General features: G+C 35.1%; 2 protein-coding genes across 9 annotated transcripts in view; one reads left to right on the forward strand and one right to left on the reverse strand.

Moving 5' to 3' along the window:
- LOC149779267 (dual specificity mitogen-activated protein kinase kinase 7-like) overlaps positions 1–21,191 on the forward strand; it is a 35,510-nt gene extending 14,319 nt beyond the window's left edge. For all 3 annotated transcript variants that reach the window (XM_089939853.1, XM_089939854.1, XM_089939852.1), the window contains 5 exons: positions 5,521–5,601; positions 9,298–9,440; positions 9,711–9,756; positions 11,983–12,113; positions 16,044–21,191. In XM_089939853.1, the coding sequence (XP_089795979.1) occupies positions 5,521–5,601; positions 9,298–9,440; positions 9,711–9,756; positions 11,983–12,105 (393 nt within the window). In that variant the 3' untranslated portion in view covers positions 12,106–12,113; positions 16,044–21,191. The remainder of the gene's footprint in view (positions 1–5,520; positions 5,602–9,297; positions 9,441–9,710; positions 9,757–11,982; positions 12,114–16,043) is intronic.
- Positions 21,192–23,326: 2,135 nt separating this feature from the next.
- The window catches only part of LOC149779268 (serine/threonine-protein phosphatase 2A activator-like), a 67,312-nt gene continuing 64,048 nt past the window's right edge, over positions 23,327–26,590 (reverse strand). For 5 of the 6 annotated variants that reach the window (XM_089939859.1, XM_089939858.1, XM_089939857.1 and 2 more), the window contains one exon: positions 23,327–26,558. In XM_089939859.1, coding sequence (XP_089795985.1) covers positions 26,487–26,558 — 72 coding nt within the window. In that variant the 3' untranslated portion in view covers positions 23,327–26,486. The remainder of the gene's footprint in view (positions 26,559–26,590) is intronic. The other variant, XR_016415596.1, reaches the window with a different exon arrangement.

Consider the following 26,590-nt stretch of genomic DNA (forward strand, 5'->3'; position numbering starts at 1 on the left):
TGAATATCGAGCTTGATCTCCCACCACTCATTTTCATTTGGGACCCAGGTTGCAACTTTGAGGTTGATATTTAATCTGAAGTGGTGAATGTACAGTGCTTTTCAATAAGAAACTAAAGTAGCAGACACAAATTGGAAATTTCACATCCCCTTCCCTTTGCTTGAGATCCAGGAGGCAGTGCCCCAAGTGGGGGCTTGATGCAGTCTGAAATGGTGTGGTTATATGAATTTGTTTAACAGTCTCTCCTTGATCAAGAAATATGAAAGTTATTTAAAATGAATATCTTGCTTAATTGCCTGATAATAGAGTAATAGGAATCAATATTCTGGTAAATAAAGAAACTAAGATTTGAATCACACATGAAAATCAACAAGAAAATGATCAGCTAAAGAAGAAGAGAAAAATATCACAAGATGCTATTTATATATATATATATATTTAATGTATATATGCTGAAACCTTTACACGTCAGTAAATTACACATTGAATTCTAAATGAATGAAGTAAAATCGCTTTCAGTAGATTTATATTTTATATGTTACACCATGCCTGTTTAAATCATGTTGTATTTTATGTTCATTGTGTGTTTTTGTATTTTGCTGAAATGATTGATGTGTTTGATGATCATCAGTTACCATTGTTATTTCATCTGTTTCATACTGCCAACCCAAACCCACAACTCTACCACTCAATTTATAAGCCATCTTATAATAAATAAACCATGTTGGGGATTTTTATTTAGCTGTCCAGAAGCTTCTTTTGTGTTTTCTCACTATTCCTGGAACCTGATTACTAATTGATTGGCTGTGATGGGAAAAGAGATTAAACATTTATGGTTCACTTTAACAGAGAGTAAATCACGTCAGATAGATAATTCTGTAATGCTCAACAGAAAAAAGCATCTTGTTGACTTAGATCTATCTGTATCTTCCTGAAGAAAATGATACATATTAGTGGAACAGTGGTCTCAAGCAGAATACAGCTGTGAATTATTAAGCTATTAAAATGAAATTTCTCCCTTAAATAAATACCCCAATCACATTAGCTTTAGAAAAATGAACTTGCTACCTCCCAAAACAAGAATGAATATTGCATCTCTCTCTACCTTTCTCTCTCTCTCTCTTTATATATATATATATATATATATATATATATATATATATATATACACATACACACACACACACACAAAGGGAAGAAACAATTACCTGTTATCTCCCCTTGACCACCTTCGGGTGACACCAGATTGAAGTTTCCCAAAAGTTGTTTTTTTTTACTACATGTGGTAAACATTTTTTCTTTTGTTCAGTGTTTATGTTGTGAATTTTTATATAGTATGGATTTCGATTATTGTGACTTTGTGCTCCAGTGTGTCTGTTGGTATTCATGCACACTTTGAATATATATTTCTGCTCATTTAAATATCAAATATTGTTATTGTATACAACTTCAGGCTCATAATTCCTGCTTTTTGTGTCATTCTTTTGTTAGTTAGCAATAATGATGAAATTCAGCAAATGCAAGTAGTTTAAAACTAGCAAGAACACACAATGTGTGCATTTTATAGTCAGAAAATATCTGGTCCATGGTGTTGCATTAAAGTAGCAAAAGTAACAAGAAGTATATGAAGTCTCATATGGAACAGTGTGATGTATTCTGTTTTCACCAAAAAATGGTATTAATTGTAAGCATAGTGTTGGATGTCACTGTGGTACCTCTCCATCTAAAATATGATGTACATTGCGAAGTGTGATAATTACATGAGCGAAATTGGGGGAACAAGGGTTTGGACAATTGTCATCCTCAGATTCATCACAGATGCTGTCAGAGCAGCAGATGTATAGACTGGTGAAGGAAGCAACAACACCGTTGCTAAATTTTGGAACAGTTCTTCCCTGTACATCTGTTGCAAACCGCCATGGATCATTTAGAGTTTATGGTGGATCGTTCCCACCCACCCCTCCATCAAGGCAGCCCAGTGGGCACAAGTCCCTTCCTTCCTCCCCCACCTCCAGCAGGTTTGAACCTAGCCTTAGACCTGTGAATCCATTCACGTTTTTTTTCTTTCACAGATCTTGAGCTAATCTTTGCTGCATCAAAGATGTAGTAATAATAGAACTTCAGTCATGATCCTGATTTCGTGACAGAGTAGATTGGAAAAGGAGCACCACTGGGTCTGCATGGCCATGTACAAAGGGCATGAAATGGTGGTCAGGCATAATAAAATCTGCTGCCATCGTTAACAAGATGAGTTGCAGGAACTCTGTTGCTCTCTCTAATCCACTCACAGTTGGAAATCGACTCTGCAAGTTTGATAATCTGTTAACATGTATGTACATGAAGAAGATGGCCAATGCTGAGATTGCTGAAAAACTATTCCTAGGTGGACAAAATGCTGACATGGGTTGAGATCCAAATTTTCCTAGTTTATTAAAAAGTCTAGGTAACCTAAATGGGAACAGATCATTCCTGCCCTTCACCAAAACAGAACTTTGATAACTTTTGTGAATATACCTAACCAAAAATAACAGTATGTATGGATGCTATAGCTAAAGGGCATAATCAATGATTTTCATGTCTGAAAGTAATCTTTGTTATGTCTGATAGCTTGTTGGCCTATCTTCTCAAACTGCTGTCCGACGGTACAAGTCCTGGGTCAATGATCTGCTCACTCTTGTGATAGACATGCTAAGAAGAAACCTACAGCAATGGTCGCAGGTATTTCATCCATGTCCAGCTCATTCTTGTCAGAAGAGCTCTGCAAAGAAAGGAATTGCAGCCTTTAATTTTGGAGAGAATCTCATAAGCCAGAAAGATCTCCAATTCAAATGCATCGAAGGGAAGTTGGCACCTGTTCATTCACTCTTGCAAAGTCAACAACTTCCCCTCTTTGAGTGCCATTTTTCCCTCAGCTGGCTGATTCCTTTCTTTGTGTGTTCAGAGAGATAAATTTTGCATCAAAGGATGCTGCTCCATGATTTCTGGCACTTTCAGACATCATGGCATGGGGCACATTAGTCATAAAAGATTTATTGGACCTGTTAGCCAGTTTTTACTTGAAGAAGCCCAAATCCCTTAACCCTTTCTCCAAAAACAGAAACCTCTCCAGTTTTGACATGGCTCAGCTCAGATCAGTTTGAATCTTTAGCCAGAACCTTGCTAAAGCTTTTCTGATAAAAGAGATGCTTTCTGATAGCCTTAGCTTTGGTATTCAAGCTTATGTCCGATATTTGCTTTCTGATAGCCTTAGCTTTGGCATCCGATATTTGCTCTTCAGTGGACCCAAACTATCTCCAGTTCAGATCAAATGGTTCTGTGGCTCTGATGTAATCAGGCTTTGTAAGTAAAAATTGGCTGCCATTTGTAGGAAAGAACTGGCTGCCATTTGTGGGCAACCAGACATTGATCATATGCTCCCTCTCTTCAGTATAGATGTAGAGAAAAGAGACCATGTAAGACCCTGTCCATGTCCTCACCCATTACATGAATTGTACAGGACAGTCATATAACAAGAATGCATCTCATTTTCCCAGTGAAGGCCAGAAAAGGGGACATCACCCTTCAAGCACTATCATTGTTTGTGAAGTGGGTTGTATGTTCGGCATCCTCTGAAGTCTCAAAAGGTCGGAGTCACTTCATGAAGATCTCATTAAATTAAAGCAATCTCTGTCAGTCTCGTTTTCAAATGTAATGTTTTGATCCGAGACAATAAAAGCTGTTGGTCAGTCTCGCTTTCAGATGTAATGTTTTGATCAGAGACAATAAAAGCTGTTGGCTGGTATGCACAGTCAACATTTTCAAAAATTTATCTCTGAGTTCTAACTTTGCAGAAACAAGATTTGAACCTGATAGAATCGTTAGTTGTTGCCAGATTGCGACCAGACCCATTTGACACCATCACAGCCACTTCATGGGCAGTAGTTTGGCACTTTTATTGTGTGTGGGTGTTATTTGGATTTTTAATGTAGCTGTAATAACTTTTCAGTCATTACTTTATGATGTCTGCAATGTGGCAGTTTATAGTGATATTTAGCACTTGGGAATCATACTGCAGACATGTAGCATTATGTCCCATGCAGTCACATTATCCTAACACCAGGCCAACCAATTCTAACACCAGCCTTTTAATGCTGAGCACCAAGTGAGGCAGCTGCTAGTATCATTTTTATAAGTCTTTGACGTGACTTGGATGGGGTTTGAACTTGCAACCTCCTGCATCTGAAGCTAACAGTCTAACCACTTAGGCCACAGGAGTGGTACACTTTTATTGGATTTGCCCAGAAAATTTAACAGTGAGCAGAATTTATTAACTGGATGTAGTCATGGATCACATGGCTATATGTTGTACTGCTCATAATAGGATAGGTAGGATGCTTTTCCTCTGATCTGGTCATAATGGGTTATTGTGATCAGGGAATATATTCAAAGGAGAAAGGAAATTGTGTAAATTATAATTCACTGAGAATACTTACCTGTTAACATTGCAATAAAACCCTCGAGGCCTCCGCACAGGTGTGAGCATTCTGTTTGTTGTATCACTTAGCTTAAAACTGGTGCCATCCTGCGGTGGTCAAGGGAATGTAGGAGTTTCTTCCTTATGTCTGCATATATGTTTATATAGACAGAAGACAGTTTATTCATCATTTTGGGAGGGAGGGATTTAGGAGCTTGTCTTCCTAACATTAATGTGATGGGGTAAGAATTCATGAAGAAACATTTTCCGAAAACAAATAGCTTTCTCAAAATTCTCAAATTGTCGGAGGCAATCCTCATACCAATAAGTGTCGAAAGATTGCCAGCTACCATCTTCTGTTGAAACCACTGAAAGTAGTGCAAGAAAATGGATATAATAGACCTGTTTATGAGCTATGAAAATATTGACAAAAACTTTGCTTGAGTTGTAACTTGCTGTCACTCCAAGGTTGTTCAAAGCTTATGACGTTCTTCCAGTAAAACCTGGCTTCTCAGTGTTGACAAGGACTTTTGCTTAAAAGAAGACTTTAAGAACAGTGATTTGTACACAAAGTGACTGTTTGGGTTTTTTCAAATTACTGAAGTACCTCTACTTTGACTTTACATCATTTAATTGAATTTTTGTTTCCTTCTGTACCATGTTATAGTAAATGTTTAGGGTTTCTACTGGGATGTCAGCACAATCATGGTTATATAGTTTCATTTGAAAGTTATGGTCTAAAATTGTATTGATAAAGCATAGAAACAAAACAAATTCAGTTAGAAAATGGGTCAAGGCTTCAGTGTCAAGAACACATTAGTGAGAATTTATTTTCTATATGATAATTAATATTCATTGGCTGCTAGAGCCTGCTTAAAGCTTCATTGATGTAGACAGTGTAATCATTAATTATATTTATGCACAAAAGGTGTTAAGTTTTGGTATAAAATGTGGTGATTATATCTGAAAGTTTCCAGTGTTTACATGTCCTTTATATAAAGGTGTCATTTGAAAATTTGAGTGTGTGTAAAAAAGTCAACTTTCATATTTTTGGTTTTTCCCTTCAGCCTGAAAGGATAGATCCTCCAGATCCCAAAAGACCTGACTACGATATCAGAGCAGATGTTTGGAGCTTGGGGATATCACTTGTAAGTCACAATTTTAATATTCAGTGATTGTGGCAGGGGCATCAGATTCCTTTCTAGACATTACAGTTTCATTACCCTCCTTCTATGGCATTGCATTTGTTTAAACCCCTCTCTGTGGCATTACATTTTCATAACCCTGTTTCTTAGGCATTTCATATTTCATAACCCACAATTTAAATTCACTTCATGTTTGGAATATAACATTATCTCATACCCGTCTTCTGTTGATATCCCTTTGTTCCACCCCTTGTTGGATCATGGGGTCAATAATTATATTTGAAATTCAATTGATTCAAGTTTTTTTCTTCAGCCAGTCAGACATATGACTCTATCTTACCAGTTTGATTCCTGCACAATAACTCAAATTGAAAATCATCTATATTTGCCAAACTCTGGATGAATTGAATTTCAAGTATGTGTTCCAGTGTTCAGAGGTCAAGGTCACTGTGACTAAAAGCTGGAAAATGGAATGTGAACTGTCTTGAGTTTCCGCAAGTTAAAAAACTTTGTGGATGGCTTTCAGTCATGATAATGTTGTTTTAGGGTTTAACACCATGTGATACGCTATACATGGTGGCCAGTATTAATGGTGGAGGAAGAACTCGGGGGGGGGGGGACCCCAGAAAGAACCACGACCAATGAGAAGCTACTGGCAAGCTTGCTCACATACCCACATTGGCTGAATCCGAGACTCAAACCCACGCAGACAGAGGTGAGATGGCAATGATCTGTAACGAAGGGCGCTTTAGACCACTCTGCCACTCAGGGCCCCCCAGTCATGGTATTAAAGATAAATTTTGGATCAAAAGGTGCAAGAACAATGATTTAAGAAGAAAAATGTTTTCCTTACAAAAACTCAAGTTGCCCACCATTATGGTGCTACAGTTACAACTTTGTGGATAGCTTGCACATGGGATCACAAAGAAATCTATAGATCTGGGTGTCCAGAGGTCAAAAGTCAAGATCACTGTGGCTGTAACTACAAGAAGAAAATGGTTTTTTTTTCAGGTACTTGACTTTGCCAACATCTGCAGTTACCAGACATTGTGTATGGTTTTTGTTTTGAGTAAGAGAGAAACCTGTTGCTTTTGAGGTTAAAAATTTTGTTCACAGTGACTGTAAGAAGAGAAATGGTTTGTTAGCAATGACATTAGTTCTGCATCACATACCTGGGTGCACTGTTGGTAAGGAAAAACCCATTTGATCTTTGGTTTATAAGGTCAAAGGTCAACATCACTGACTGAAAGAAAAGAGAAATGGGCAAGGCACTTTACTCCAGTTGCCTTGGCACTAAATAAGCTACTTGTGTTGCTGTCCTTTAGAACCCTAAGCCAAACCAAGCAAATCTGATGAAGCCAGTATAAACAAAGCTCGCCAGTAGCTTCTTGTGGGTTGGTGGTTCTTCCCGGGGTTTTCCCGGGTTCTTCCTCCACCATTAATACTGGCTGCCATGCATGGCCTATCATGTGCTGAAATATGGCGTTAAACCTCACCACAACAACAACAACAAATTGTCTGCCCCCCACCAAAAAGTAATATTTTATCAAAAAACAACCTAGAAATATCATTAATGATTATATGCATGATATTTCTGAAGTTTGGATTGTATTCTGCTTCCATTCCAAGGTTAACTAATAGATTTAATAAATTTTTAATCATGTGATTTAGTATATAACCATTCAGAGTACATTGGCATAGGAGATAATTCTCATTTCAGGCATGGATTTTTCTCTCCTTACAATTTAGAGTCTTGGTTTGGTTTGTTGGGTTTAATGGTACAGTTAACATGTTATTAACTATATCATGTCAAGGAAATAGGAGCCAAGTGCCTTTCCCAAGGACACAACAAGGCTGTCAGCAGTGGCTGGTGTCAAATCTACGACCGTTAGATTATGAGTCCAGTGCTCAAACAGTTTAGAGCATTACAGGATTAGGGAAAACAGTTTGAAGATAGAAACATCTGATTTTACTTTCTTTAAAGTAGTCATCTGCTAAAGTTCTCTTGAAATCCAGATATCTTTTTTAAAAAAAACCTAAGGAACTGAAATAAATGTCTGTTGTATTAAATTGTGTAGTTCTCTAGATCTTATTTTCTAGTTATTGAAAATATACACCAGTTGATGACTTAAAGTGAATTTTTGTATATTTTATTGTTATTTAAATATTGTATTTCCATCATTTGTTATATTATTTAATTGTTCCATGTCTACCAAAGTTGAACAGGTATGTTTGTAAACTTTAAAATTAATCCACTGAAACTGTTCATTGTTAAATTTTCTAGGGACATCATTTGCCTGCACATTATATTTATACATATTTCCTTCACATAAGTTTTATCTTTTTGGAGCTTGAAATGGTATGTACTTTTCATTTAAACTTGTAACAATTATTTCCAGATTTTCAGATTTTTCCAGGTATTACATTGAATATGGTATATTTAATTTTTGAAAGTCACATAAAATAAATTATACTACCGTTTGCGGTTGAAATACATTGCCATGTATGGCCTTTGTTAGCTCACATGCCTGACATGATAAGTGAGTTTATAGTATGGCCTTTGTTAGCTCACATGCCTGACATGATAAGTGAGTTTATAGTATGGCCTTTGTTAGCTCGCATGCCTGACATGATACGTGAGTTTATAGTATGGCCTTTGTTCTACATCATCTGTGTGTTGTGCATCCATCAATAATGGCTATTTTCAACTTATTGAAAATCATGGACCAATTTCAACAAAACCTTGCAGAAAGCTTCCTGCAGTGAAGGCCTTTCAAGTTTCAATAAATGATGCTGATCTTCCTTCAGATAAGTCTGCCATTGCTAAAACTTGAAAAATCTCATTATGTGACTTTTCAAAAACTGATCAAAATATTTTTTTTTAAAATTGACCCAAAGAACATTTGTATAAAGTTGGCATGGAGCAACTGATGACCTGTTTATTTACATCATAAGCTTTGGCTTTAAAATTGCTTATCTGGCCCATGCCTTGGAAGAAATTGCACATGCTTGCCATCAAATAATATTGATTTACTAATAAATATGGCCACTGTTGCCAATGAGTATAAAACCTTTAAACAAATTCTTCTCAAAAATAACCATCATTAATAAAAATTGAAAAACCCATTGAACAAATTGATCTAAAAAACCACTCGTCAGATTTTGACCAAATTTAAGAGAAGGCATCAGGGTATAAAGCTCTTAACAATTTATAGATGTGCCAGTCCATCATCAAATATAGCTGCTGTTACTAAATATATACACTTTTTTTCAACTTCTCAAAAAAGTGCTTGGTAGAATTTGACCAAAAGCATCTTGACATAAACGATTTCCAGCAATGGAGAAATGGTGCTTATGTGCCATGTAATGTCAGTGAATGTACAAAAAAATAGAAAAACTTTGAAACAGTTGTTTTCATAACAAGCACTTGACAGTGTTGGAAGAAATGTAACAGAAAACATCACATTGACCCAGATTTCTTGGCTGATTGCTCTTGCATTTGGCTGTTAGACACACGTCAGGCAGGTGAATGATCACATCCTGATTCAACCTTCTTGTTTTATTCTGATGTTTGCTTGAAGAGTAAGCTGGAAAATTAGGGAGTAAAATGTAATTCTGTAGAATACAGTTTAATCTTAATAACAAAACTAATAAATGTAGCATTTTGATAAATTCATTATTCACTGATTTTTACTACAGGTTGAGCTTGCCACTGGTGAATTTCCTTACAAGAACTGCAAGACAGATTTTGAGGTTCTGACAAAAGTGTTACAAGAGGACCCACCCCTTCTTCCAGAAGGAGGAGAATTTTCATTAGACTTTGGGTCATTTGTAAAGGATTGGTAAGTTCATACATTTTTATATAGCCTTTTTCATTCCCATCTGACCACTTGAATGACTTTATTATGGTCTGGTAAAAACCCGAGTTTTTTCTATTATCATCAGATAGAGACTTTCCCACCATTTGGAATCCATGATCTTGATGTGAAAATACTGAAAGAGTAAAGGATATACAGAGTAACTGTTGTCACGTTGAATATATATGTTCAAGCAATTATTTGTAATAGTCTTCAAAAAAAATCTGTTAATGAATAATTCATTTTATGTTTCAGTTTAACCAAAGACTTTAAGAAGAGACCAAAATATAGGAAATTACTGGTGAGTTTTAATATTTACATATTCACAATAAGGCCATATTAGTGGTATGTCCCTTTCAGCAAAAGATGCTATTTTTGACATAATAATATAATATGGTAGGAAATATCTTTTCTGGCTGTAATGGAATTTATTTCATGTAGATATCATATATATTACCCCCCAAAAAACATCCTTATTCTGATTGCAACAGTGTAATGTATTGCACATTCGTTTAATGTCTCTGTGTTCATCTGTTCTCTAACTGTTCCTTTTCCACAGAATAACTTCAGTTCAACAGCACATACCTTAGCTAAACTTTGTGGACAGCTTGCACCTTGGATAGGAAAGTATTCTTTAAATTACAGAGTCAAAAGGTCAGCCCTTGAGGTCACTGACAGAAAGAAGAAAAATAGCTTTCATATTGTAACAACAGGCTCTACATTACATACCTGGACCAGACATTGTGCATAGCATGTACCTGGTGTAAGCAAGAAGCCAGTTGATTTGGGGGTTAAAGGTCAAAGTCACTGACTGAGAGGTGAAATATGGATGGTTTGCACATTGGATAAGAACAAACTGTTTTATTTTTTGGTCACTAAGACTGAAAGAAGAAAAATGTTCTTATTTTGCCTAAAACTTAGTTCTAGACATTGTACTTTGGCCAAGGTTTGTGGAGAGTTTGCACTTAATATATGGTAGTGGCCTATTGATTTTTGGGGTGAAACAATCAAAGTTCAAGGTCATCATCCATCAAAGTAAAAATGTTTTCTCAGAATAACTTTTATTCTTGAGTAAGTTCTCTGACCAAACTTTGTGAATAGCATGCAATTTGGCATAATAATGAAACCAATTGATTACCGAGTCCAAATGTCAGTGGTGATGGTCATGGTAATTCTAAACAGAAAATAATGGTTTCTGCAAAGTAACGCTACTTAAAAGACTGCATACTTTGACCAAAGATTCACTTCATGAGGCCCATTGGTTAATAATATGCGAGTCCGCCATGCCCTACTGTTATTGGAATAGAAGACTGTTAAACAAGATTTTGGCATTTAATGTATCATTCATGATACTGTTGTTTCTAGGATGACATTCAGTTGTTAGAAGGGATGTTTTACTTCATTTTGACTAATTATTGCATTATTTTTACTTTGATTGTAGGTAGGCTTATTTTCAAACAACTTCTTGAACCAGTTAATAGTCCAGCCATCTTCAAAGATGTTGTTGTTGTGGGGTTTAACGCCATTTTTCAGTACACGATAGGCTATATATGGCAGCCAGTATTAATGGTGGAGGAAGAACCCGGGGAAAACCCTGGAAAGATCCACCGACCCACGAGAAGCTACTGGCATGCTTTCTCACATACCCACATTGGCTGAATCTGAGACTCGAACCGGCGCAGACAAAGGTGAAATGGCAGTGATCTGTAAAGGAGAATGCTTTAGACCACTCGGCCGCCCATCAAAGATGTAGACTTAAGTTGTGCATTGTTATCACGTTTAATTTATGCTACACATTTTTCATATGGCCATGGACATTTGATTGAATTCTGTAAGCTTTAACCCAGTTGAGATTATATGATGATCTCTTCCCATAGCCAGTCTATGGATTTGTCAAGACTTCTCCCTCATAATGATCTAGAAGATGGTCATGTAGCGTAATCTTATGTCCAATGTTGAGCAAGTTATGATGACAATAATTATTATGATTCCATTGAGAATTGGTTTTTCATTAAATGACATATTGCAAAATGCAATAATGAATTCTGTTTCAGAGTTTAGACATTTTATTCAGACTTTGCTGTTGTATGATATAATGATTGTCATTAATTACCTTTATTTATGAAAATTAGTGAGAAAGCAAAGAATTAAAAATTGTACGAAGATTAGGAAAAAAAAGCATATATTACCAATTGTTGTGATAAGAATAGCCTATTCAAAATGAAAATTTCATTTACAATCTCTCCACAATGATACATTCTAGTTTCTAGTTAAGATGACCTCAAGGGAGAACAGTTCTTGACTAAATGAGTCATCCTCGGTAAATAAAGTATTATTATTATCATTATTGTTATTATTATTATTATTATTATTACTGAAGTAGATTGTTTTCTTGGTTTGTGTTTTAGTGTTTTGGTGTATGCAGAATACATAATTAAGCTGAATTGTGTTATTAGTAAATGAATATTACCTGCATTACAATCATCACCGCTACTTATCAGGTGAATCTACTTGTTTTTTTTACTAGGAACATACCTTCATTAAGACATATGAGAACGAACCTGTGGATGTAGCTGCCTGGTTCTCGGAAGCATGCAGGTTAATGGAACCAAGTAAACCAGATCCTTTTGCCTTTTTTACAGGACATTGACAATTTCAGTAAGTAAATAAAAAGATAAGGCTTATTTTGCAGGGGAAAAAAGACAAACAGGATAAACGTTTACAGAAATCAGTGTAGCATTTAAATTTAGAACTTTTTGATACTTCCTTAAATTCAGAGAATTGTCACAATGAAAGGAGCCAAGGTATGTCATTGGTAGAATTTTGATATCTGTGCACAGCAGCCCAGGTTGGCTGCCTTGGTATGCCCTCCCCCCCACCCCCATACTCTACCTTCATACATGTTATTTATCTTAATGAAATTAGGCTGGTAAGCACAGGAGCTCATTTAGTAAACCAGTGGACTTGTAATCCAATGTTCACAGTGTTGGTGCCTCTTTAGGCTAACCTAGGTTATCTCTCTTAGTGTGTCCTTGGGGGAAAGGGGGTTAGGTTCCAGTTATCTGGCATGACATAGCCAATAATTTCTCTAAATGCTGTTGACATCCAACCAGCATCTAATGGTTAATCCTAGCTTTGGACAGGGAACCACTGCTTTTAATATCTTGAGGGAGTAAAGGATTAGAGCTAGGTGCTTTTAATTAATCGGTAATGCCACTAAAATCTCTCAGACCATTTTATAGGATAGTAACAAAATGTTACTTAGTGAAATTTTGAACATAACTTGGTCATTCAAGTTTTTATTGTGAAAATGTTTCTTCACTGTTTTTAGAAAGCATGTATTTTGATACAGTAACATTTTGTTCATCCCTGTAACCCTGTCCTGTCATCTTTCAGCTCAGAAAAGAAAGTGTTCTTCCCATTTTCAGTAAATTTTCTTTATTTTAGTACGAGTTTTGCTTTATATGGAAGTTTGCTGTGGAAAGGTAATGATCATTCTTAATTATTTTTAAGAGCAGTAATCATTTATATTAAGGTGTCTGGTATGGCCAGTTTAGTAATACTTGAAATGTGGAGATGATGCAAGCTGAAAAATAAAACAATAAAAAAATTATCAAAATTCATACTGGACAACTGATAGTGATATTTTAATTGATAGCTCTGGCCTCTTCCAGAATTAAATACAGATGACATTCAACACACATACAGGGATAGATTTGGTAATATTTTGAAAGTCAGTACCAAAGCAAATTGGTTGCCAGTCTATTTGAGGCATTTATTTGTGCATATTTCCAATGTTAATATCAAAGTAAATAGGTTGCCAGTCCATTTATCATAGTAATAATCTAGTATGTTTATCATTTACGCTATCTTTATGTACACTGTATGACATTCAGGTGTCAGTTAGACTGTCTTCATGTATGCAGTGTGACATTCAGGTATCAGTTACAGAAATGCCCATCATCCTGAATTGGGCTTAAATGCCCTGAATTACCATGCCTTTTAATGAATCACACTGCCATATAAAAAATTATTGATTTTTCCCAAAAAAAAAATAAACCAAATAAATTTGACAGTAGTTGAGAATATTTTTGGACTGTTCAAGTCTTTTCTGGTTTTTTTTTTGTAACATTTATTATCATTTTCTGGCATATAAGTTGGGAGTGTTTTCAGTCTTTCCCATATTTGCTGGTAATTTGTGACATAAGATCAGTTTCTGGCATATAACATGCAATTATAATCAGAACAGCTCATTTCAGACTTTAACGGTAATTCTTACCATAAAGTCAGTTTCATGTCATTATCTGGAAAACTTCATTTCACTTGATTGGATTCTCTTCATGATATGTGGGGTTTTTTAAATTAGATTTCTGCAACATTTTTTTTTGTTGGTGTAAATTATAATCATCAGTGTTTCTATAAGCCTTTTGTGTGTGCCTTGACTTAAGTAATTGTAAGCCCACCCTGATTGCCATGAAATTTTATTGGAAAAGGAGCTTCTGGCAAAACTTAAGAGCCACAACCAGTTTGGAGGACGATTAAAAAAAGAACACAAAGAGCTGTTTACCGTAAATAGTGTTATACATATGCCTGTACATAGGCATGTTTTGTAACATTTTTAAATGGTTTTCACATTCTTCCAGTTTATGCATGCTATTTTCTTTGCTGCAGTAAGTGTCCCTAATTTTTTAATAGAATCATTTTTTTTGTTGCCTCTTATCCCTAATTTGGCAATGGGTATCTTTGCAGTTAAGCTGTCTTCATGTACACCAACATATGTCAGTTACAGTAGTTTCATGTACACTGTATGACATTGATGTGTCAGTTACACCATCTTCTTCGCATGATAGTCAGGTGTCAGTTATGTCATATTCATGTGAACTATAACATTCACGTGTCAGTTTAGCAATCTTCATTCAATCAGACTATTACATTAAGGCCTCAGTTGAGGACTCTTCATGTATACTGTATGAGATTCGGCAGACATGCTGCTACAGTTGTATGAATTTGTGCATTTGGAGAGCAGTGATGCATGAAAACTCCAGCAAATTAAAGTCACAAATATAAAAAAGTACTCTGGGCAATATATGATTTTTTTAATTTAACTGTTAATTTATAAAGTGCATATTGTTAGTCGTGCTGCTATACTTTTAGTGCTATCTTTTTTTTAAAGTAGACATCTGGGTACTTGGGTTTGACATGAATGGTTGTTAAACTAAATTTGATTGGCACATTTGGCCCAGGAGCAAGCATTCTGCCATAAAATACAGGCTACCTAGCAAATGCAAAATGGATGAAACTACCAACTTGGTTCATCATCATCAGATGATTTCATTCAGCAAATACTGACTGTTGATACCAATGATGACAGTGACTTTTAAAGGTTTGAAGTATATATATCAAATGAATGGAGCTTTGAAAGTGTTACTGGAAATGCCATTAAAAGATTTTGAACCCAAAAATAATTTTCAATATGTTGGATGGACAGAAACAGATAGCATGTTCACAATTAAATGTAGAAAAGGCAGAATACCAAGCTTGATTAAAATATAGGCAATTTAAAATTGTTTCTGAAAAGAGATGAAAACTGCACTCTAATGCAGTTTTCATCTCTTTTCACAAACAATTTAGTCCAGAGGGATCTTGGGCTACAAAACTATAGCACTCTAAATGTTAAAATAGATGAGATTCGGAAAAGAAATGAAAAAGGAAGGATATTTTACTGATCAAAAATACAAGCAGACTTTGTCATACATGGACCCTAATGCAGTATTATGGAACAAATGAATGAAAAATCTTCTCAGTATAGGAGTGGTTCAAGAAAAAGAAACTTTGTCAGCGCTCATATTAGTGAAAATCTTCTTTTGGAGCCGAGATATCCATGATACACTACCTATAAGCTACAGAAAATTGTGCTTAACAGTCAGGAAGAATAGTTTCCCAACTTGTTCAAGCTGGATAAGCTAGTTATGCATATGTCCCTTCAGACAGCAGTCTCACCACAGAACAATATTCATACACAAGCAAGGCACAGATTAAGCTCAGAGACAATCAGCTGATTAATGTTTATACAATTAAGTGTGACATCTTTTGAGGATTTTGATTTCAATAGAGTCTGAACAGAATGGAGCAGGAAGAAAGAGAAAGCTATTTAAGTGTTAGGTAAATATTGAACAATGGCCTCCTCTTCTTCAGCCTGCCCTTTTTTCCCCTGCTCCTTCATTATGCTGGTGACACGGGGGTGCTACACACTTTAAATAAAATTCTGGCAGCATATCTGATTCAGATGTCAGATACACCATCTTGTACACCATAGGACATTCAGGTGTTACTTTATCTTCATGTACATACTAGGACATTTGGAAATTGTATTCTTTTCATTTAAGCTTTAATTTTATTAAGTCCATAAAAATAGATATTGAATAGTTAAAAGACCCAATATTTTTACTGCAGAATCTGTCATTTTTTCAAAATATTTTTTTTACAAATTCTTTATGCATCTTTTTCCAGTACATTTGTAAAAAATATACAAATATTTATGGCTGTTTTCAGGTGCTTTAATAATACTCATTTTGTTTTTGTTTCCAGGGTTACTGGAGGTCAAGGGTCAAGGTCAGCTTGCCATAGCGCTTATCCAGAAATGCAGCCTTTAACTTTGAACAATGTTCATCTTGAAAAATGAAAATTATTTTATGTTGTTTTTATTAGTAAAATTATTTTACACTGCATAGAATGTTTTTAAAAAATAGTCCCTAAACATAGAAAAGGTAAACAAAAAAGTTTAGATGTCAATGTGTTGTTAGATTCTGTACAATTTCCTGTACCCTGAGAGTGTGTATTTCTTCAGTTGCAAGTAAAATCATTTTGAGGAAAGAAAAAAAGCACCATTATTGTGGTGCAGTATCAGTTTTACCTATCATATACAATTTCTGGAAAACCAACACATTAAGTTAATGCATTTATGTAGCTTTCTAAATCAATCAATTTGAAACAGGAGTTTTTGAATCCATTTGCCACTCTTGCCAAGCTAATGGATAAAAACATTTATTCATGTCTGCACCTCCCAGAATTTATTTTGCTTACTTAACTGGTTTCAGTTGTGGCATTGAGTTGTCTTTGATATTATTTTTTTTTACATTACTGCTATTAATCATTAGTTCTGCACTTGTGCTTTATAATCTCACAATTATGGATGAAATGAGATTATTTCAAAGAGGAATGATTTTATGTCTTAAAATTGTAACAGCAACAAATTTGATAGAATTTTATGAGAATTAGTCATGGTTACATGTAAATAGTATACTGATAATTTTAAATGCAGTGGTTCAGATCAGTGTATTTCCTCAGGAACAAAATAATTTATAAGTGAGTAATTAGTGACTCTTGGAGAAAACTTTTCATGTGAAAATTTCAAGGATTAGTTGTCCTTAACAAGTGTTCAGTATTTTTCCAAGATTGCAAAGCAATGGATTGATGCATGTCCATCTGTCTATCTGTCTGTAGGACAAGCTTCAACAATTTAGTTCAGTTTATCAGACACTGTTGCCTGCAGTCATATATCTTTATGTAGATGCTTCATCATTACCACCTTCTTAAGATGAAACTATTTTACTTTAACCTGTATTTCACTGTCCATCGAGGGGCTCCGAGTGGTCTAAAGCGCACTCTGTTATGGATCACTGCCATCTCACCTCTGTCTACATGGGTTCGAATCTAGGATTCGGCTAATGTGGGTATGTGAGAAAGCTTGCCAGTAGCTTCTTGTGGGTCGGTAGTTCTTCCTAGGGTTTTCCTGGTTTCTTCCTCCACCATTAATTCTGGCCGCCATGCATAGCCTATCGTGTGCTGACAAATGGCGTTAAACCCCACAACAACAACAACACTCTTCATCAGTATACACCAAGTACTACCATAAGCTCAGTTTCTCATATAATATTGACAGAATATTCAGTGGTGTATATTTTAAGCTCCAGTGGACTCATTCTTTTGCAGCTTTAGTTTCTCAAACTACCAGTAAATAGATGCAGCTTGGTACATAGATGTGTCAGGAGTACAACCACACCCTGTAGACAAAATGGGTCACTGTATTTTCAGCCCCTGGGATACATATTATTTTGTAGTTCAGTTTCTCTGTTGCTATTACTGACATTTATGTTACTTTAGATGTGTCATAAGAAAAGTCCAACCATACCTCCATTTGCAGTTGTGCTCGTTTCTGAAGCATAAGTGTAGGAATCATTTTTCCTCGACAGCACTGGCATCAGTGTAAGTTTCAGCATTTAGCTCAGGTTTTTTTTTATACTGTTGTATGTACAGTCATGAAACTTGAAGACTGTTCATTTTAGAGCCCACCACTTATCATGGGCCAAAAAAAATGTCACATCAACATTTTATACTATAGCAAATTTTTGATTCTTAAAAACAAATGTATCATGGTACAGTAGTGTAATCAAAATGTAGCATTCTGCAGAATTCCTGTCTCATCTTTATTACAGATGAGAAAATGATGTTGGTATGATTGTTTGTAGTTTGAATCTTTAGAAAAAATGCACATACACCATACATGCCAAGCCATGGTATGTTGCACAAATATTGCAATTTTGAACTACCAAACCCAACACAATCATAATTTTACAAACATGAATGGACAAAAATGCATCCATAAGGTGGAAGGGTGTGTGTTATATTTTCAAACACTTCACCAGGTGTCTCATTCAGAAGAATACTCTGAGTTTAGACCTTTACAAATCTTTCTTGCTGGGAGTCGTTGTATTGAGCACACTTGTGTGGGAAATGAGACATTGCAGTCTCTTCTCCAGCAGCAGCATGATCAAGTTTTATTATGTTTTTGGCCCAACATTTTCATTTGAATATATTTCCTAAACCTCTTGATAGATTTTTATCATACTTGGCATGAATCATTATTTAACTTGGACAATTCATTTGGTGACATGCATGCATGCTCTTTTGGCATTTCAGTCAAGGTTACAGTCATAGAATTTCGTGTTAAGGTTTTGGCAATGCTTTTATAGTTTCCTATGATTGATTTTCTTCTTTCGAATAAATCATTATGAAAAGAAATATAAGACAATTTATTCTGTGATGTTCTCATCCCTTTGATCTTGGGGCTCAAGGTTACAGTCATGGAAATTCTGCTTTTTGGTTTTGAGTCATGTTTTCATTTCCAAAATTCCTTGATGGATTTTATTACTATACTGGATGAATCATTATGAAGCTAAAAAAATTCAAAATATCCACATCAATGCTTTGATCTATGGGTTTAATAGGTTGGTACTGGTCTGCTTGTTTAAGGTTAAAAGCAGTTTGGAATACTGACTCAGAATATTAAAGCCACATAAAAAAAATCTGGAACTGTCTTAATTTTTTGTTGGGCAAAGTCCAGAACAGATTTATCAGGTATTTTTTAATCAATTTATCACTATTTTTGGCCCATTTATTTAAAATTCCTGGAAGAAAGGATCTTTTTGATCCAATCAGATATATTACATAAAACTTTTAATATTAGACAAACGTCTGAATCCTTTTTGTTCTGTAACTTTAGCAAAAAAATAAAGGTAGACCTGGAACTATGAAGATCTTTTAAACTTTTGACTCTCTACTAGCATCCTTAATTTCAGTTACTTATGCTTACTCGAAGTGTCATCCTTAATTTTAGTTACAGATGCTTACTCAGTGTCATCCTTAATTTCAGTTACATTGGCTTCCTTGAAAGTGTCGTTCTTAATTTCAGTTACATAGGTTTATTCAGAGTGTAATCGTTAAGTTACACAGGCTTACTTAAGGTATCATCCTTAATTTCAGTTACATACACTTACTCATAGTATCATCCTTTATTTCCATTACATAGGATTACTTTCAGTGTTAAATATCAATTGACATAGGCTTAAAGTGTTATATCTGAATTTCAGTTACACTGGCTTACTACAAGTACATTTGGGATCCCTATGCTTGGATCCTGAATTTCAGTCCCAGAAGATTACTATATGTACTATTTCTGATATGGAGTCCCTCAACTAGCATCCTGAATTTCAGTTACATAGGCTTACTGCAGGTGTCATGTCTGATGTAAGGACCCTTTACTAGCATACTGAATTTTAGTTACAGGGGCTTACTGCAGGTGTCATCTGTTTTTGGAGTCAGTCTACTAACATCCTAAATTTCAGTTACATAGGCTTACTGCAGGTGTCACATCTGATGTAAGGACCCTCTACTAGCATCCTGAATTTCAGTTACATAACCTCACTGCAGGTGTCACATTTGATGTAAGGATCCTCTACTAGCATCCTGAATTTCAGTTACATAACCTCACTGCAGGTGTCACATCTGATGTAAGGATCCTCTACTAGCATCCTGAATTTCAGTTACATAACCTCACTGCAGGTGTCACATCTGATGTAAGGATCCTCTACTAGCATCCTGAATTTCAGTTACATAACCTCACTGCAGGTGTCATATCCAATTTGGAGTTATTAGCGCAAGTTTCTTGCTTATCACGTTTCAAGAATATGGGGCCTGAGCTTTGTGAACAGTAAAGAAATCTAAGTACTAATAAGTCCATGCAGTATAGACCCTGATCTACCATTGCACTTCAGGGTCTATGTTGGTCATACTGATTAATTGTAAGAAACTGCATAGACCCAGATCTGCTAGTGCATTATTCCGAGTCTGTGTAGTTTGCAAGTAAGTGAGGATAAACAACAGGCATTGTCTCATTTTTAAAAGTAACCTTCAAAACATTTGAGAACATTTTCTTATTTTCTGTCTATATTATTTGTCATCAATCAAAACACTACTGGCAAAGATGATTCTTGATCATGGATTCATTTAAACACAAAATATGTACATATATTTTCTCACAGTAAATCATGTTTTTCCAAACTATCACTTCACAGATATATATATGAAAGTGGAGATTGGTATTATTACCACTTTTAACAGTGTACAGATTGTGATGACCTCTATTTTCATTCCTTCATTTATCCATCTATAACTCAACTTTTCCTAAACTGCATGGTGGAAATTCACAAAACCAGGAAGATATCTGTTCCACATAGCAGCCTTATGCATGCATGATGTTTTCTTTCTTCTCATTCCCATTTATCCATGGCAGGGTTTATAGGTAGATATACAAAACTTCAGTTCCAGTATATTTTTGAGTCTGATCTTTTACATGCATTTATTGCTAGAGCATGTAATGTATTTACTTTATGTACTTGCTTACAATTCATGTCTAACTTGTATTTTCAACTATCTGATCAAGTGTTCAATACAACTCAGACTGGTTTCCTCATTCTTTTTTAGTTAAGATGTATTAATGAAGGCCAGATTTGTTTTTTGTATTCCCTATCTGAATCCACTGAAACATTTCAACAAAAGTACAACTATTGCATATTGTCAGAAAATATATATTTACATTATATTCATATCATTACACTTTTGTTTTATGACATTATAAAAAAAGAAAACCTTAACTACATTGTAACCTCTTTCCTGTGGATGCCTTATATAAATGTTGAGATCTGGATGTTGCCACCGTGCTTTGTATCAACTGGTTATCTAAGGCTGACCTCATTTTACGCAGGCCAGGAATGCAATGTCAAGGTCATCACCATGGTTATTGGTAACTCCAGTTACCATATCTGATATTGTGTGAGTGAATGAGTGAGTGTTATGAGATTGATGTGTTTGTAACTGTGATTAAATGTTTCTTGCTGATGGATTTGTCCTTTTGTTCTTCCCTTGTAATAGTCAACTAAATAACTTTTGACTGACAAAATTCAGGTCCAAGTCCCTGTCTCCTAACCAACTCAAAATGTTCTCCTCAGATTGAGATTTTTTTAAACTATCCTGGTTAGCAACAATTACTTTTTCCACAGTGTTGAGCTAATATTAAAGATTAAAATACCGTCATAAAATTCTTAATTTTCCTTAGAGTTTTGCCTTAACTCGGGAAATTGTAGGATCACCTCAGTTTGAGGAGTTGTTAAGCTCTTTTTCAAGATTAACAAAGTTTCCTGGTGTCATTTTTAAACAAAAAGTGAGTTTGTACCCTTTCTGCTATCTCTGCCTCTGAAAAAATTGATATTGTTTAAAGTATTTACAGGAAGGTAATGCAAAATCTAAATTTGAGGAGAAATTTTGAGAATCTTGAGTGAAACTGGAGGTCAGATGATTTAGATTTTCATAGCAACATGAACAGAATGATGGATGGGTGTCAGTTAATATCCATATTTTGGTGAGATTAATCTGAAATATTTAATGACCAAAGTACGAGTTGGATTAAGTACAGACAACTGCATTTTATGTAAATTAATACACAATAAAGCTTAAATGTGCCAGACTCTACATGAACCTTAGGTTGGCTATATGTTGCAACTCGCTTTTTCTGTGGAGAATTGCTTGGAAAAAATTTGGAGCCCTGCAATGTGGTCATGAGCTAAATACAAAAACATGTAGAATGTTCAACATGGGTCACAGTCACCTACTTTGCTGTAAGGGTGTGGTACTAATTGGGATGCAGATAATCACATAGTTTGATGATTCTGGCATAAACAGAACTTTAGACTCATACCAGTATAGTGAATCTTCTTCTTTGATGAAGGTGTTATATTCATTGAGATAATCTCTTACATAATTTCATTAATATTAGCATATATCGGTTTCCCTAAAGGGTACCAAAAGAGAAAATTGGTTTTGAGCTAAGCCCCAAGAACTTTACTCGAGCCAGTGAGATGTAGGTCACATTGATATTCTTTTGTGGTACTAACAGAAAGCATGCATCTAGTTTGATGATTTGAGCATAAAATGTGCTCATGCTCAATAAATAAAATTGATACAGGTCCATTAAGCATAAAATATAGGTCACAGTGACCTGTGGTGAGGGCAAAACGCTTATCAAAATCCATCTCCTCATCAACCCTCATGACTCTACTTGTATATCTACCAGATCTTTTGTGGCATGTGGTGTGTTACTAATAGAAATGCACACAATCATATAGTTAGACGATTCAAAACAAAAATAGAGCTAATAAAATAAAACGACCCTGTACCAAAGTCAGTGAACCAGGAAACTTTGTCACTTTTGTGACAAGAGTAAAGGATTTGTCAGGCTGCATTCCCTTCATTAATCTAAGGATAACAGCATATACACAGGGTGCTAAAACCTATCTGATAGGATTTAAATGCAAAACTGAACCTAAGTGAGTAAAATGTGAAATATGGGTCAAAGTGGCATTCTTTTACGGTACAGTCATGGTACTTAGGTGTGACTAGAAAGTCCAGATTATTTGGTAGCATTGTAGAGCTACATCAGTCTAATTGTCTATAATACCACCCATATTGGTTATCTTAAAACACCTTGACGCTACAGAGCTTGGAAGTAGGGTAAAACCTCATTAGGCCTAAGGCAGCATTGGGGCTTAATGAGTTAACAAAATTCAGTAGAGCATGAAATATATGTCAGTGACATTTGTCAAAGTTACCTACATTTGTGATGAGGGTGTAGTACTCATAAAGATTCATACCCTCAATAAGATTATTTCAGGGATAACAATATTTATGCAATTATTTCAGGTATAGCAGGATTCAAAAATAATGAGCTAACTGTAAAAACTTCACCAATAATGTACAACTAATCAACATGTTTGTACCAATTTAGCCCCTTCCCCATGGTTATTTCTTATGAAACACTCAAAACGTCTGTAAGGACCACAAAAGAATGAATGATTGACATTCAATGAGGGCATACATATGTATATACTTCTAATCTGTGTGCAGGGTTCATATAATTGCTTACCTCTACTTTGTGAGATAAAACTGTTCTTTGCAGTAACTAACAAGAAAACTGAAACTAAAGCTGTAACTTTATTTTCTTAACATTTTCAACAGGTTTCTTTTGATTGTATTTTTATTTAGCACAGCTGTAACATTAAGAAAGTTGGCATAGCAAAGTTCCAGTACAACATATTCCTTCATACACGTATTTAATGTGATACGACGGACACTGGATGTAATTCTGAGTTCCAATATTAATCTCAATCCAATGTAAATCATGCATACACTAAAACCAACTAAAATACTAAAACGACACCTATGTCTCATGTTTTATTCTGGGTCTGGTTGCTGACTATGATCTCCATCAATGCCATCATTTGTACTGACCAATCTAAAGTTGCTATTCAAAAGTATTAACTCCTCAGAAGCTGCTATTCAAAGGATTTAACCAACAAGTCACTATTTATTCATTCATTCAACCAGGCCATTGACTCTGCATTTGTTGCTGAAGCTTCTTTCAAATATATCTTACTATGGTTTGGAGTTCTGACTAGTCCTTACGTAAAAGACATCTAGCTTGATTGATATGATGGGATGTCGAGGTCTTACTGTCCTGATAGTACACGTAGAGCTATTTGACTAAGCTGTGCAACAGTATCAATATGGAATGACAGCTATGCAACATATCTTGAAAAGATGCCTCCATAGTGAAGTGGATGAAACAGATTTATAGGGCACTGTATACTAGTGCAATCACCCCAACCCACCCACTCTCAAGTCAATATCTCACATATAGGATTAGTTATCATCTGAGCATGAGTATCACAGTGTCACTAACCAACCTTTTTTTATTTTTTACAAAGTGGCCAGTGTGACCTATTGGTATAATTACATTATCACTGATGAACCTCTTTTTACAAAGTGGCCAGGTAGTGTGACCATAGTACAATGAGTCAAACCACCAGGTCATGTTGGTCAGGCTATACAAGCAAGAAAATAACACTGGTGAAACAAAACAGTACAAAAGTCATAAAGAATGGTTTGTGATCCATGCAATATACTGACTATACTGTGGCATCTGTTCTTTTCTTTAGAAAGAGATGTGTTGTTTTCCTATCACTGAGTAGCCAAATAAGATTTCTTCTCAGGCATGGGATTTTACATACATGCAAAAAAAATTCAAAACCCTGGCTCAAAAAGATAAAGTACCAGTTGAACTTGTGTCTGAAAACAGGGTTGCCTGGCTAAGTTACATAGCAACACTAAAAAAAAAACAAAGGATTTCATTGGTCAGTCAGCAATAAATGTCATCACTCAAAGAATATGACATAGCAATGCATCAAAATGATGGCCACTTAGCCAGTCTCTGTTTGGGCATTTTCCTATGCTATTTTTCACTACCTTAAAGTAACTATACTTATTCAAGTATCAACTAAAAAATAGCCAGCCATTTTTGTACATTAAATTACATCACAAATGATGTTTTAAAAAGTTCACAAGTTGAGTGTTATGTCCTCACATGTGCTAGGTGTCATTGCAATTGTGGTTTGGCCCACTGCTGAATTTGCAGATTTGTGAGTTAAATTCTTTTTTTGTCTTGCTTTATTAGGCATAATAAACTATTAGGTCCTTGTTTGATGTTTTTGGTTCTATACCAGCAATACAGCAACTAAAATCCATAGAACCCCTTAAACAACATTCTAGGATTAAAATAAAGTAACTTTGTTTATCCAAACTTCTATCACTGGATTACTTGTTTAGACTAACCACATGGAGAATGTTGCCTGTCAGTGCCTGATGATTACTGGTTAAGCCTAACCACACGAATGTTGCCTATCAGTACAGATGATTACTAGTTTAGCCTAACCACATGGAGAATGTTGCCTGTCAGACCCTGATGATTACTGGCTTAGCCTAATTACATGGAGAATGTTGCCTGTCAGTGCCTGATGATTACTAGTTTATCCTAACCACATGGCAAATGTTGCATCTCAGCGTCTGATGATTACTAGTTTATCCTAACCACATGGACAATGTTGCCTGTCAGTTCCTGATGATTACTGGTTTAGCATAACCACATGGACAATGTTGCCTGTCAGACCCTGATGACAGTGAGACACATCCTTAATGAATGTAAACAAGACAGAAATACTTCTATGTAATTTCACTACTGATGGTATTCGATACACAAGTATAGAATATTCTGAGTTATTTACAGGAAGTTAGTTGATACATAAACTCTAAATGCTACTTTTTACACAATAATTTAAGTCTAATTTTATTGTATACTATAGTTTGACTTTACACATTTCACAACTTTTATACCTCTTACAAACTGTACCATGTTATTCTGATATTTGTAAAAAAGATTTGTTTTTAAATATTTTAGTATTCCTTATAAATCTTACCTTCAATAAGGTACTATGTAGCATATACTGTACTGATGAGCTGCTAATCCCAATCAATCAATCAATCAATCAATCAATCAATCACAAGTTATGTCCCTGAACTATGGAAATTAGTTTTAGGTTTGAACTTGTTCATACTATAAACTCACTTTTATCCAAATGTTTTATCTGCCTCTAGTATGGACAAAACAAGGCTCAGATGTAATTACAACAATCAATATCATTCAAGCAAAACAACATTCATCAGAAATATTTTATATTTTTCATTTAAGCACAAAAGAACTCCAATTTGCTATCACACAAAATTACACAAGGTAGCTTGGAGTAAATCTGTTAAGAACAAGCAGCCTAACTGTTGCTTATTTCTTGGATAAAATGCATATTTAGTTCACTCTTGTTTTACTTTATTTTTTTGATGTTTTTAAACTGCTACATCTTATTCCCAAATCAATCACATTCAATTAAATGTTCCTCATAATTAACATGGTATTACATCATTTCAGTAATGTATGGCATAAAAAATTAAAACATGGCAGAGTGGTATGGGGGAATATAACTCCGAAAACCTTGTAGAGTTCTACACATTTCTAAATATCCACTATCAAGCCACTACCTTTGTTGCAATCAAATATCCACAGGGTGATTTCCCCCTTCACACATTTGCTACACCTTGTTCATATATAGATAAAATATAGTACTAATGTCTTGGATAAAAAGCAAATTTAACACTTCAAAAACAATGTTCTCTGAAGCATCATCTTTTTCAATACAGTGACTGACAGCTTGCTTTAACAAGGTACTTTGCACAATAAGCACTGAGCTAGTTCAGTTATGATGCTGGGTTGCTTGTCAGAAGACTGCCGAACACAAAGTGCTGAATGACGGGATATTTGGCCAAAACCTGTAAAACATTGGGAATGAAAAATACATTAC

This window comes from Sinohyriopsis cumingii, chromosome 17 (genome assembly GCF_028554795.1).
Source record: "Sinohyriopsis cumingii isolate HCF-2022 chromosome 17, ASM2855479v2, whole genome shotgun sequence".
NCBI classification, from domain to species: domain Eukaryota; kingdom Metazoa; phylum Mollusca; class Bivalvia; order Unionida; family Unionidae; genus Sinohyriopsis; species Sinohyriopsis cumingii.